This window comes from Zalophus californianus, chromosome 15, assembly GCF_009762305.2.
Source record: "Zalophus californianus isolate mZalCal1 chromosome 15, mZalCal1.pri.v2, whole genome shotgun sequence".
Classification (NCBI taxonomy): domain Eukaryota; kingdom Metazoa; phylum Chordata; class Mammalia; order Carnivora; family Otariidae; genus Zalophus; species Zalophus californianus.
Window position 1 is genome coordinate 20,730,488 of NC_045609.1, and position 15,134 is coordinate 20,745,621.

Consider the following 15,134-nt stretch of genomic DNA (forward strand, 5'->3'; position numbering starts at 1 on the left):
TCTTTCCATTTACTTTCTTTTTTTTAAATTTTATTTTCTTATGTTATGTTAGTCGCCATACATTACATCATTAGTTTTTGATGTAGTGTTCCATGATTCATTGTTTGCGTATAACACCCAGTGCTCCATTCAGTAGTGCCCTCCTTAATACCCATCAACAGGCTAACCCATCCCCCTCCCCTCTAGAACCCTCAGTTTGTTTCTCAGAGTCCATAGTCTCTCATGGTTCGTCTCCCCCCCGATTCCCCCCCTTCATTTTTCCCTTCCTGCTATCTTCTTTTATTTTTTTTTTACATAGAATGTATTATTTGTTTCAGAGGTACAGGTCTGTGATTCAACAGTCTCACACAATTCACAGCGCTCACCATACCACATACACTCCCCAATGTCTATCATCCAGCCACCCCATCCCTCCCACCCCCCACTACTCCAGCAACCCTCAGTTTGTTTCCTGAGATTAAGAATTCCTCATATCAGTGAGATCATAAGATACATGTCTTTCTCTGATTGACTTATTTCGCTCAGCATAACACCCTCCAGTTCCATCTGTATCATTGCAAATGGCAAGATTTCGTTCCTTTTGATGGCTGCATAATATTCCATTGTATATATATACCACATCTTTTTTATCCATTCATCTGTTGATGGACATCTTGGCTCTTTCCATATTTTACCTATTGTGGACATTGCTGCTATAAACATTGGGGTACACGTACCCCTTCGGATCCCTACATTTGTATCTTTGGGGCAAATACCCAGTAGTGCAATTGCTGGGTCATATGGTAGCTCTATTTTCAACTTTTTGACGAACCTCCATACTGTTTTCCAGGGTGCCTGCACCAGCTTGCATTCCCACCAACAGTGTAGGAGGGTTCCCCTTTCTCTGCATCCCTGCCAACATCTGTTATTTCCTAACTTGTTAATTTTAGCCATTCTGACTGGTATGAGGTGGTATCTCATTGAGGTTTTGATTTGGATTTCCCTGATGTTGAGTATTGTTGAGCACTTTTTCATGTGTCTGTTGGCCATTTGGATGTCATCTTTGGAAAAATATCTGTTCATGTCTTCCGCCCATTTCTTGACTGGATTATTTGTTCTTTGGGTGTTGAGTTTGCTAAGTTCTTTATAGATTTCGGATACTAGCCCTTTATCTGATATGTCATTTGCACATATCTTCTCCCATTCTGTCGGTTGTCTTTGGTTTTGTTGATTGTTTCCTTTGCTGTGCAAAAGCTTTTTATCTTGATGAAATCCCAATAGTTCATTTTTTCCCTTGCTTCCCTTGCCTTTGGCAATGTTTCTAGGAAGAAGTTGCTGCGGCTGAGGTCGAAGAGGTTGCTGCCTGTGTTCTCCTTTAGGATTTTGATGGACTCCTGTCTCACATTGAGGTCTTTCAACCATTTTGAGTCTATTTCTGTGTGTGTGGTGTAAGGAAATGGTCCAGTTTCATTCTTCTGCATGTGGCTGTCCAATTTTCCCAACACGATTTGTTGAAGAGACTTTTTTCCATTGGACATTCTTTCCTGCTTTGTCGAATATTAGTTGACCATAGAGTTGAGGGTCTATTTCTGAGCTCTCTATTCTGTTCCATTGATCTATGTGTCGGTTTTTGTGCCAGTACCATACTGTCTTGATGATGACAGCTTTGTAATAAAGCTTGAAGTCCGGAATTGTGATGCCACCAGCTTTGCTTTTCTTTTTCAACATTTCTCTGGCTGCTCGGGGTCTTTTCTGGTTCCTAACAAATTTTAGGATTATTTGTTCCATTTCTTTGAAAAAAGTGGATGGTATTTTGATAGGGAATGCATTAAATGTGTAGATTGTTCTAGGTAGCATTGACATCTTCAAGATATTTGTTCTTCCAGTCCATGAGCATGGAACGTTTTTCCATTTCTTTGTGTCTTTCTCAATTTCTTTCATGAGTATTTTATAGTTTTCTGAGTACGGATTCTTTGGCTCTTTGGTTAGATTTATTCTTAGGTATCTTATGGTTTTGGGTGCAATTGTAAGTGGGATCGACTCCTTAATTTCTTTTTCTTCTGTCTTGTTGGTGTATAGAAATGCCACTGATTTCTGTGCATTGATTTTTATATCCTGCCACTTTACTGAATTCCTGTATGAGTTCTAGCAGTTTGGGGGTGGAGTCTTTCAGATTTTTCACGTAAAGTATCATATCATCTGCAAAGGGTGAGAGTTTGACTTCTTTGCCAATTTGGATGCCTTTGATTTCTTTTTGTTGTCTGATTGCTGTGGCTAGGACTTCTAATACTATGTTGAATAGCAGTGGTGATAATGGACATCCCTGCCGTGTTCCTGACCTTAGGGGGAAAGCTCTCAGTTTTTCCCCATTGAGAATGATATTCACTGTGGGTTTTTCATAGATGGCTTTTATGTTATTGAGGTATGTACCTTCTATCCCTATACTCTGAAGAATTTTGATCAAGAAAGAATGCTGTACTTTGTCAAATGCTTTTTCTGCTTCTATTGAGAGCTTCATATGGTTCTTGTTCTTTGTTTTATTAATGTATTGCATCACATTGATTAATTTGCAGATGTTGAACCAACCTTGCAGCCCAGGGATAAATCCCACTTGGTCATGGTGAATAATCCTTTTAATGTACTGTTGGATCCTATTGGCTGGTATTTTGGTGAGAATTTTTGTATCCATGTTCATCAGGGATGTTGGTCTGTAATTCTTTTTGATGGGGTCTTTGTCTGGTTTTGGGATCAAGGTGACCTCATAAAATGAGTTTGGAAGTTTTCCTTCCATTTCTATTTTTTGGAACAGTTTCAGAAGAATAGGTATTAATTCTTCTTTAAATATTTGGTAGAATTCCCCTGGGAAGCCATCTGGCCCTGGGCTCTTGTTTGTTGGGAGATTTTTGATGACTGCTTCAATTTCCTTAGTGGTTATAATCTGTTCAGGTTTTCTGTTTCTTCCTGCTTCAGTTTTGGTAGTTTGTACATCTCTAGGAATGCATCCATTTCTTCCAGATTATCTAATTTGCTAGCATAGAGTTGCTCATAATACGTTCTTGTAATTGTTTGTATTTATTTGTGTTGGTTGTGATCTCTCCTCTTTCATTCATGATTTTATTTTTTGGGTCATTTCTCTTTTCTTTTTGATAAGTCTGGCTAGGAGTTTATCATCTTATTAATTCTTTCAAAGAACCAGCTCCTAGTTTCGTGGATCTGTTCCACTGTTCTTTTGGTTTCTATTTCATTGATTTCTGCTCTGATCTTTATTACTTCTCTTCTCCTGCTGGGTTTAGGCTTTATTTGCTGTTCTTTCTCCAGCTCCTTAGGTGTAGGGTTAGGTTGTGTAATTCATACCTTTCTTGTTTCTTGAGAAAGGCTTGTATTGCTATATACTTTCGTCTTAGGACTGCCTTTGCTGCATCCCAAAGATTTTGAACAGTTGTGTTTTCATTTTCATTGGTTTCCATGAATTTTTTTAATTCTTTTTTTAAAATTTCTTGGTTGACCCGTTCATTCTTTAGTAGGATGTTCTTTAGCCTCCATGTATTTGAGTTGTTTCCAACTTTCCTCTTATGATTGAGTTCTAGTTTCAAAGCATTGTGGTCTGAAAATATGTAGGGAATGATCCCAATCTATTGTTACCAGTTGTGGCCTGATTTGTGACCTAGGATGTGATCTATTCTGGAGAATGTTCCATGGTCACTAGAGAAGTGTGTATTCCGTTGCTTTGGGATGGAATGTTCTGAATATGTCTGTGAAGTCCATTTGGTCCAGTGTGTCATTTAAAGTCTTTATTTCCCTGTTGATCTTTTGCTTAGATGATCTGTCCATTTCAGTGAGGGGGGTGTTAAAGTCCCCCACTAGTATTGTTGTTGATGTTTTTTTCTTTTGTTATTAATTGGCTTATATATTTGGCTGTTCCCATGTTAGGGGCATAGATATTTACAATTGTTAGATCTTCTCGTTGGATAGACCCTTTAAGTAGGATATAGTGTCTTTCCTCATCTCTTATCATAGTCTTTGCTTTAAAATCTAATTTGTCTGATACAAGGATTGCCACTCCAGCTTTCTTTTGATGTCCATTAGCATGGTAAATCGTTTTCCACCCCCTCACTTTCAATCTGGGAGTGTCTTTGGGTCTCAAATGAGTCTCTTGCAGACAGCATATTGATGGGTCTTGTTTTTTATCCAATCTGATACCCTGTGTCTTTTGATTGGGGCATTTAGCCCATTTACATTCAGAGTAACTATTGAAAGATAGGAATTTCCTGCCATTGTATTGCCTGTAAGGTGACTGTTACTGTATATTGTCTGTGTTCCTTTCTGATCTATGCTGCTTTTAGGCTCTCTCTTTGCTTAGAGGACCCCTTTCAATATTTCTTGGAGCGCTGCTTTCGTGTTTGCAGATTCCTTTAGTTTTTGTTTGTCCTGGAAGCTTTTTATCTCTCCTTCTATTTTCAATGACAGTCTAGCTGGATATAGTATTCTTGGCTGCATAGTTTTCTCATTTAGTGCTCTGAATAGATCATGCCAGCCCTTTCTGGCCTGCCAGGTCTCTGTGGATAGGTCTGTTGCCAATCTGATGTTTCTACCATTTTAGGTTACAAATCTCTTGTCCCAAGCCACAGTCTTTTTGGATATTGTTTTAATACATGCTATTTTCCATAGGACGGCACTAAACAAAGTCATAATATTTATCCAATTAAAAGAGCTATAATTTACCTACTAAAATCCCCATTTGACATTGGGGAAAAGTGTGAAATATTATTTCTTCTTTAGCTTAAGAAAGACCTTTGGCATTTCCAGGTCAGAAATACCTGTCTATAGTTGCATACACACTCTGTTCTATAATCTATTTAACCATATGAGTACATGTTTTATTTCTATGTGTATGAAGGAAAACCTTGTCTTCTTTCATTTAGAGTGATCACCCTGTTGCTCTTTTACTGAACTACATCTCATAATTCTACTAAGAATGTTATGGGGTGAATAATAAAATGCCAGCTTTTATATGTGGTACAATAGTTTTCTATAAATTATTTTGCATTTTTAATTTGTATGAGTAAAATATAAAGGGAACTTAAGCTTTTCAAAGCTTATTGTTTCAAATTATCAGAATAATTCAGAGACTTTTACCTAAACTTTATCAATAATCTTTAATCTGTAAATTTTGAGGAAGCTTTTTGTATAAATTGTCTTTTGATCTGTATAAAAGCTAATTCACTCCACATTTATTGAGCACATACTGTGTGCTATGTACTGTGCAAAATATTGACATAAAGTAAAATAGAATGCCACCAACTAATCTAATTCTAGTCTAGTCTATGTCAGGATAAAACCCTGTGCTTGCCCCATAAATCACAGTTGTTTATATATTTATCTATGTATATTTATTTGCAAATTTAGATTGTGAGTTCTTTGAAAGGAAGAATATTCTGTTTGATCTTTTAACCTGATCATCTAACTTTGCATGATGCCTTCTGCATCATATGTTCTAATCTAAATAAATGTGAGCCAGTGAAGCAGTTAGTAAACAACCTGTGCTGTCATGAGCAGCTCAACTAGGTTGCTTTTATTTGGAATGTCTTATAATCTTTATAGACAAAGATTTTTGCTTAGATTTTGGTAGAGGAGTTTGACAACAGTCCTCAATTTTCAAAACAAAAAGTTGGTGAAAGGATCAAGTTACTTGGAGAGAAGCTTTAGATTTTCAAGAGTCTTGTATACCTGAAAACCATCAACTAAAAACCAGAGACCTAGTCTCTAAATTACTAGCTATATGAACATTTCGCAAATCAAACCATGACAAGCCTCAATTTCTGCATCAATAAAATTGTCATGTTTAATCTATCTCACCAACCTCGTAGATTTATTTATTTTTTTTTAAAGATTTTATTTATTTATTTGACAGAGACACAGCGAGAGAGGGAACACAAGCAGGAGGAGTGGGGGAGGGAGAAGCAGGCTCCCCGCGGAGCAGGGAGCCCGATGCGGGGCTCAATCCCAGGCCCCTGGGACCATGACTTGAGCCGAAGGCAGATGCTTAAGGACTGAGCCACCCAGTCGCCCCCAAACCTCGTAGATTTAAAGAGTAAATTAAATTAACATTATTATTGCTACCTTTTTAAATTCAATTTGCTACTGATTGCATGTTAGAAGCTTCTTTTATTTGACTTATCAGTTGATTCAAGAAAAGCTAGTATGGTGCCAATTGATATTACTTGGGTTATGCAGAGTCTGCATTCCTTACTTTTTTGTTGCAGGATCTTTCATTTCAAAGAGTGAAATAAATGCATGGATATCCTAAAAAAAAAATAATAAACCATAACAAATGCATTTTTTGTAGAAAGAAAAATGTGCCAAACAAAGACAATGAATTTTTTTTTCAGTGCAATTTCCTATTCACTAAGATAAATTTTCTAAAGGTGAATTTTAATAATTTCCAATTTATTGAACATGTAGTTGATACATTTGGTAATATATTTTTAGTAAGAGAATTTTTTTGTTATTTTCAGACTATTCAAAAGTTCATCTAACACAGCTATTGGAGAAGGCCGAAGTGATTGCAGGACGGATGCTTAAATTTTCTGTTTTTTATCGTAACCAACACAAAGAATATTTTGACTATATTCGGTAAGGTTAAAAAAATATATAGTGATTTGCTTTACTAAATGCCATTCTAAGCTCTAGGCTCAGGTTTCCCTTGAGTCTAGTTCTGTGAAATAGCAATTTTTGTTTTCTTTTCAAAATAGTTAATTATACTCTTATTTCCCAGAATAATTGAGTAGAAAAAAATCAGATTATGGGATTTTTTTTTTCATGTTACTTACATCCCTTTCTGTAATCATTTGTAATGACAGTTCCTGTCCATTTGAGTGGAAGATCGTAAAACCTCCAGGGTTTAGACTGATGACCATTCTTGACAAATTCCTCTACCACCCAATAACTAAACTGAATACTCTCTTCTTGTGGATTGATTGCTTTAAGATATTGAAAATGGGAGGGGGGGACGTAACTTTCATGAAATATGGTGAATCAGGTGGGATTTTTTCAGGCTTCAGTCTAAGTGATGAGATCTCTTAGCCATTATCTTGGATTAATTATTCAGTCTGTCGTATTTACTTTTGAATTCTAATGTTCAATTAGTATTTCTAAGATAGCCTGTGTTTACACTGGGAAGCAGTTTCCAAGAATTCAAAAGCAATCCATGATACAGGTAGTTTTAATACTTAATAATGTTTTATATTTACAGACAAAAATTTCAGGACAGTAAATAGAGATATATGTTTTTAAAAGGCTAAGACTAAGGTTTTTAAAATGATAAATGCTATTTAGTTCTAAAACTTTTACACAGTAATCTCTATAATTTGTCATTTGGTCTCACTTTAAACTTTAAGTTGTAAAGGATTATAATGAAAAAAAATTAGGAAGCTTTGTTGTTATTTGTTTCTTACTTCTCTAGTTTTCTTAAGTCATGATCATGGTTTTAGATTTAAATCATCTCCAAGCTGTGGAAAATGTAAAGGGAATCAGAGAGAGAGAGGTGAATTTAGGCATCTGATTTCATCAAATGAAATACTTTGCAATATCATGGGTTTTTTTAATATATATATTTTGATGCTGCAAACCATAAGGTTGAATATCTTATAAACACAGAGTTTAGTCCATAATTCTTTTATCTGATAATTACTTACCCTTGAATCTATACATATTTCATGGTGGATGCCATTAACCTAATTTAGACAGTACAAACAGATATAACATAAATTAATGTATCTGTCAATTGTGAATGGGAATGACCATATATATTTAACAAGAAAGGTTTTCTTTAAGCATAAAATTTGAAAACAAAAAGATCTCTTGCTATTTTCTTTAATAAGAAATACATCAATATAATAAATACATCTTTGGTACAAGGTTTAGAGTCTTAGAATATTGCCAATATCTATTTTAGGTGGCCACTGGAGGTCAGTATTTCTCTGATTTTCTCTGCCCTTTGGGTGGAAACTAGCCTATTTTCAGGTCTTTAGATATTAAAATTTGCATCATCGGTTTTCAAAAACTCTTCTAAGAAGAAAAGAAATGATAAAGACTGCCTGGAAAAAGTCATTGTATATATTGTATAATTGATTCCAGTCTACTAGAATGAAAGATGTATTTACTAACAAGGAAATTTACCTTTGTTGGAGTTTCCATGACAGTTGTAAAATCCATGTAAATTATATCTTAATACAGTATATATAAGTAAATATACTTCTCAAGGCGTGGGTACAGTTCTTCAAAATTGCTTTTTCAAAACGCTTTATTATAAAATTAGTAGACATTAGCTTCAATGGACCTTGATTTTTCTTTTTAGGTAATGAATTCTAATCAGGACCCACTTCCTTTATCAGAATCCATTTAAAATGTCAATTTGTTAATCAAAATGCTTGAATAGAAATGAACCTTTCACTTACCTGACTACAGACTTTCCAAATCATTACAAATTATGAAAAAGCATTAGGTAAATTCTGACTCAATCCATATGAATTGAGCTCATTTTGATCTCTTTCTCTAGAGATAAATTTCTAAGTGAATATTGCTTTCCCTTACCCCAGATCAAAATACCACTTTCTCTCTTACTCCTTCAAGTTCACTAAGTAGCCTCACTATCCTTAAAACACCTTTCTAGATCAGAAAGTTTTCTCTTTTCCAATCCACTGACAGGTGTAGGAATTCCTGGTGCTTTTAAGTGTTAGATTGTATATCCTCAAAGTTGATGTTTGTCACTAATGCTAATACATTTCTCCTAGTCTCAGTTCCTGTCTCCATATTTTCTGCTGTTATTTCATTAATTGAACTTGTAGATTCATGTTTGACACATATCATATCGATATTTGTTTTTTGTTAATGAGAATGTAGCTGTAACAAGCATAAGAATTTTGACCCAGGACAAGATGGAGTGGAAACACTTCTCCTTATTTTTTCCCACTAAATATGACTAAAAACTCTGGACTTTATATATAAAAGAAACATAGGAATCTGAAAGGCGGAAGAAGACTGAAAGGTAGAGAGGTCAGTTAGGGACCATGGGACTCAAGGGACAATACAGTAATGAGTTCCCTGAGTTTTCTTTTTAGCTCTTATATTCTGGACTGAGTTCTGAAGAAGCCAAAAACCCCAAAATGCTGATGGGCATTTTTTACAGTATCTACTGCAAAAGAATGACTAAAAGAAGTTTTTTTGTTTATTTTTTTATTCATCATGATAAGTGTACTCTTCAATCCCCACCCCCTATTTCTCCTATCACCCCACCAACCTCTCTTCTGGTAGCCATCAGTTTGTTCTCTATTGTTAAGAATCTGTTTCTTAGTTTGTCTCTCGTTTTTTTTTTTTCTTTGCTCATTTGTTTTGTTTCTTAAATTCCACATATGCGTGAAATCATATGCTATTTGTCTTTCGCTGACTTACTTCACTTAGCATTATACTCTCTAGCTTTACCCATGTTGTTGCAAATAGTAAGATTTCATGCTTTTCTTTGGCTGAATAATATGCTACATCTTCTTTATCCATTCATCAGTCAATGGACACTTGAGCTGCTTCCATAATTCAGTGATTATAAATAATGCTGCAGTAAACAGAGGTGCTTGTATCCCTTTGAATCAGGGTTTTGTATTGTTTGGGTAAATATCCAATAGTGCAATTCCTGGATAATAGGGTAGATCTATTTTATTTTTTGAGGAATCTCCCTACTGTTTTCTACAGTGGCTATACCAGTTTGCAATCCCACCAAAAGTGTAAGAGCGTTCCTTTTTCTCCACATCCTTGCCAACACTTGTTTCTCGTGTTGTTGGTTTTAGTCATTCTGACAGATGTGAGGTGATATCTCATTGTAGTTTTGATTTGCATTTACCTGTTGATTAGTGATGTTGAGCATCTTTTCGTGTGTTTGTTGGCCATCTGGATGCCTTCTTTGGAGAAATGTCTGTTCATTTCTTCTGCCCATTTTTAATTGGATTATTTGGTTTTATTGGTGTTGAGTTGTAGAAGTTGTTTATATATTTTGGATACTAATCCTTCGTCAGATAATGTCATTTGCAAATATTTTCTCCCATTTCATAGGTTGCCTGGTCATTTTGTTGATTGTTTCCTTCACTGTGCAGAAGCTTTTTATTTTGATGTAATCCCAATAGTTTATTTTTGCTTTTATTTCCCTTGCCTCAGGAGACATTTCTAGAAAAATGCTTCTATGACTAATATCAGAGAAATTACTGCCTGTGCTCTCTTCTAGGATTTTTATGGTTTCAGGTCTCACATTGAGGTCTTTAATCCATTTGAGTTTACTTTTGTGTATGGTGTAAGAAAGTGGTCCAGTTTCATTCTTTTGCATTTAGTTTCTCATGGATATTCTTTCTTCCTTTGTCAAAAATAAGATTAACCCATATAACTGTGGGTTTATTTCTGGGTTTTCTATTCTGTTCCATTGATCTCCATGTCTGTTTTTGTGCCAGTACCATACTGTTTTAATTACTACCACTTTGTAATATAACTTGAAATCTGGAATTGTGATACCTCCAGCTTTGTTTTTCTTTTCCAAGATTGCTTCAGCTATTCAAGGTCTTTTGTGGTTCCATACAAATTTGGGGATTGTTTGTTATAGTTCTGTGACAAATGCTAATGCTATTTTGATAGGGATTGTATTAAAGGTGTAGATCACTTCAGGTAGTATAGACATTTTAACAATAGTTGTTCTTCCAACTCATAAGCATGGAATGTCTTTGCATTTCTTTGTGTCATCTTGAATTTTTTTTGTCATTGTTTTATAGTTTTTGGAGTACAGTTCTTTCACCTCTTTGGCTGAGTTTATACCTAGATATTTTATTGGTTTTGGTGCATTTGTAAATGCTATTGTTTTCTTAATTTCTCTTTCTGCTACTTCATTAGTGTATAGGAATGCAATGGATTTCTGTACCTTGATATTGTATCCTGTGACTTTACTGAATTCATTTATCAGTTCTAGTAGTTTTTTAGTGGAGTCTTTAGGGTTTCTATATATAGTATCATGTCATCTGCATACAGTGAGAGATTTACTTCTTCCTTACCAATTTGGATACATTTATGTCGTTTGATTGCTGTGGCTAGGACATCTAGTACTACGTTGAATAAAAGTGGTGAGAGTGGACATCTTTGTCTTGTTCCTGACCTTAGGGGAAAAACTCCGAGATTTTCCCTATTGAGTATGACGTTGTCTGTGAGTTTTTCATTTAAGGTCTTTGTTATGTTGAGGTATGTTTCCTTTAAATCTACTTTGTTGACGGTTTTACCATGAATGGATGTTGTACTTTGTCAAATGTTTTTTCTGCATCTGTTGAAATGATGATATGGTTTTTATCCTTTCTTCTGTTGATGTGATATACCATGTTGATTGTTTTGTGAATATTGAACCACTCTTGCATCTTGGGAATAAATCCCATTTGATTGTGGTGTATGATTTTTTTTAATGTATTATTGGTTTGCTAATATTTTGTTGAGGATTTTTGCATCTACATTCATGAGTGATGTTGGCCTGTAGTTCTCTTTTTTCATGGCGTCTTTATCTGGTTTTGATATCAGGGTGATACTGGCCTCATAGAATGAATTTGTAAGTTTTCCTTCCTCTTGTATTTGTTGGAATAGTTTGAAAAGAATGGGTATTAACTCTTCTCTAAATGTTTAGTAGAACTTACCTGTGAAGCTGTCTGGTCCTGGACTTTTGTTTTTTGAGAGTTTTTTTGATTACCAGTTCAACTTCATTGCTGATAACTGATCTGTTCAAATTTTCTATTTCTTCCTGCTTTAGTTTTGGTAGATTATAGGTTTCCAGGAATTTATTCATTTCTTCCAAGTTATCCAGTTTGTTGGCATTTAGGATCTGTTACAGTTGTTTGTATTTCTGTAGTGTTTGTTATTTCTCCTCCTTCATTAGTAATTTTGTGCATTTGGGTCCTCTCTCTCCTGTTTTTTAAAAAGTTTTATCAATTTTGTTGATCTTTGGTTTTATTGTTATTTTAGTTTCTATATCATTTATTTCTACTCTGATCTTTATTATTTTCTTCCTTTGCTGGGTTTGGATTTTGTTTGTTCTTCTTTTTCTAGCTCCTTTAGGTGTAAAGTAAGATTGTTTGAGATTTTTTTCTTCTTGAGGTAGGCCTGTATAAACTTCCACCTTAGAACCTCTTTTGCTGCATCCCAAAGATTTTGGACCATTGTGTTTTCTAAAAGAAGTTTTTGAAAAAAGGAAGAGAATGATATTAGAAGGAATTTTGGAACACCGGGAGGAAAGGAAGAATAATAAGAATAAAAATAATAAGAAGAAGCCTATTCTGGTCCAATCCAGAATATTCATACATCTCTTATTTATCTAGTGTCCTCTAATATGTGAGTTGCTTGGTCTTTCCTTGAACCTGCATTTTTAATAAGCTTCTTTGGTAGTTCTTAGGCACTAGAATTTGAGACTCATTGTTGTTCTAAAGTTAGGGGAGACCCTGGGCATACCTCACCAACCCACAGGCTCTTTTGGAAGCATGCTGACTGGGAGAAGCTTCTCATGCCTGTGTGGTAAATTGTAATTTTCATCCCAAGCCATGGTGGTCAAGGACCCAGCAATAAAGGGAAGTCACACTTAGTGGGAGTTCTGGAGAAAATGTGACAAAAGCACCATTCATAAAGTTATAGACAGGGTTAAGGCAACTAATAAGGGATGCTAAAGCAACCAGGAACTATCAAGAGTTGAAAGGTTTTACTACTCTTGGGAAGGGGAATAGAGGACACCCATTAGGAGAAGTAGTCAGAGACATATAGTACATACGAATCCAGCCACACCAGAACCACAAGGCTCTGAAGCATGGAGGAAGTAGAAGACGGCACACTCAAGGCTTTACTTCCTCCTCCCCTAGATCTGATGGTGCCTTCCATAAGTAAAACTGAAATGGAAGGGACCAAGGGACCAAGATGAACCAAATGATAGAGTCCCATCCCACAATGGAAGGCAAGAAGGATGGAGAATAGATCAGGGGTGATGGTGAAGGGAGAATAACCAGCTCTGATGTAAGAAAAACGCAGGAAAGGGGACCTGATTAGTAAACTGTACCTAGGGGAAAAAAAAAACACACAAAATAAAACAAGACTCTTTTGTGCCAATATATATATGTGGACAGCACTCATATTAGGACTAAATTCTGGCATACTTTAAAGAAACATTCAATATATTTAACCAATAGTGTTAGTCCAGTTTTCTCTTCAAAGAGCCACTTCTGAAACCCAGTAGGCATATAATGGTTGTGATTTCAGTTGTAAGATTTCTAATTCCAGTTTGGTTTTTCTGGCCAGGAAATTTATTATGTAAAGACCTCCAAGGTTTGTAGCAGAACATCATTGCATTAAAAGACATTAAAGTAAAGTAGGATGAGCATTCAGAGTTTTGGGCCTATCACCAGTCAAATCTACATATAAATCAATAGCTTTACTACTATTATACCAAGAAGTGACCATGTCTTTTCTCTTGCAGAGAACATCATGGGAATGCTATGCAACCATCTGTCAAGGATAACAGTGGTAGCCATGGCTCTCCTATCAGTGGTAAATTAGAAGGCATCTTCTTCAGCTGCAGCACTGAATTTAATACTGGGAAGCCACCCCAGGATTCACCTTATGGAAGATACAGGTTTGAGATTGCAGCAGAAAAACTTTTTAACCCCAATACTAACTTATATTTTGGGGACTTCTACTGTATGTACACTGCTTATCATTATGTGATTCTTGTTATTGCCCCTGTGGGATCACCAGGAGATGAATTTTGTAAGCAGCGCCTTCCTCAGCTAAATTCCAAGGATAATAAATTTTTGACCTGCACAGAAGAAGATGGGGTGCTGGTTTACCACCATGCCCAGGATGTCATTTTAGAAGTCATTTATACTGACCCTGTGGATCTTTCTCTGGGCACTGTAGCAGAAATCACTGGTCATCAGCTTATGAGTTTGTCTACTGCAAATGCAAAGAAAGATCCCAGCTGCAAAACCTGTAATATCAGTGTTGGACGTTAATGCCCATTTTTCTTATTCTTACCCAGTCCCTTTTCTTCCCCTAAGAGCACCGATCCTCTGTTGTCCATTTTCATCACCAGATGTTTTCCACTGAAGCATGCACATGCCGCTATCACCAAAAGCAAATTGCCATTTTTCCAAATTTCATCCAGAGCCGTTTTAGTGTTTCCTATTCCCTGCCCTTCCCATTACTTTCAGTGATGAAAGTTCTCCTCTGACACTTTATTGCCTAGATGCTGCAATGTTTTTATTTTTCCTTTATGCCAAACATAACAAAACAATTATATAAACTGCTTTAGCAAAATACAAAATAATGGCTTATAAATGGTGTTTAAATATGCATTCATTTTAATCTACTGAACAAATATTGGGATAACTCCAAACCGCATGAAAGGGTGTAATTGCAGCATGAGTTAAATCTTGAAGCCTAGAATTGTCAGCACTTCCAACTTGTTGTTTGACAGTGTTATTTATGTTATTTATATTAGCTAACAGGAAACTATTGTGTTTCAACATAATAAATATAATAGAAAAATATTTTATTTGTATTGTTGTATAAAATATTTACAATCATATAGAATATATAGAGTTACATTTTAATAGCAATTGTATACATGTCATGAAACCATTTCCCTTATCAAAGATGTAGTTTGTAAACTTCAAATAGTTGTGTATCTGTCCTGTTACAAGTAGATGACTTCAATTAAACAAATTTATGAAGGACATCATTCTGATTCATAAAAGTTATAAAATATCAGGTAAATACAGAGAAAACAATAAGCCTCTGAAATATTCTACTTCTGAAAGTCAATATTCTTCCCATCCAAACTATATGAAAATGTGAATTTGTTCAACATCATGCTTAAACATTACAGAAAACAGAAATACAAACATGGTTGGTACAAGAGAAAATGGCGACCTTTTACTTATTGTTACAAAGGCAAAAATAATAAATGTGTGTTTTAGTACAAAATAACACAAAATTATATGCACTAAAGTTGATGAAGCAAATAAAATTCTGGCTTCTTTTCCAAGGTGTCCCAACAATTTCCAAACCTTTCATTTTGTACAGAATGAAGAGTACCTACAACTCAT

General features: G+C 35.3%; 1 protein-coding gene across 2 annotated transcripts in view; it reads left to right on the forward strand.

The window, feature by feature from the left end:
* Nucleotides 1-15,012, forward strand: part of PHYHIPL (phytanoyl-CoA 2-hydroxylase interacting protein like) — a 91,214-nt gene extending 76,202 nt beyond the window's left edge. For both annotated transcript variants that reach the window (XM_027596222.2, XM_027596223.2), the window contains exons 4-5: nt 6,495-6,612; nt 13,505-15,012. In XM_027596222.2, coding sequence (XP_027452023.1) covers nt 6,495-6,612; nt 13,505-14,039 — 653 coding nt within the window. In that variant the 3' untranslated portion in view covers nt 14,040-15,012. The remainder of the gene's footprint in view (nt 1-6,494; nt 6,613-13,504) is intronic.
* The last annotated feature ends 122 nt before the right edge of the window (nt 15,013-15,134 follow it).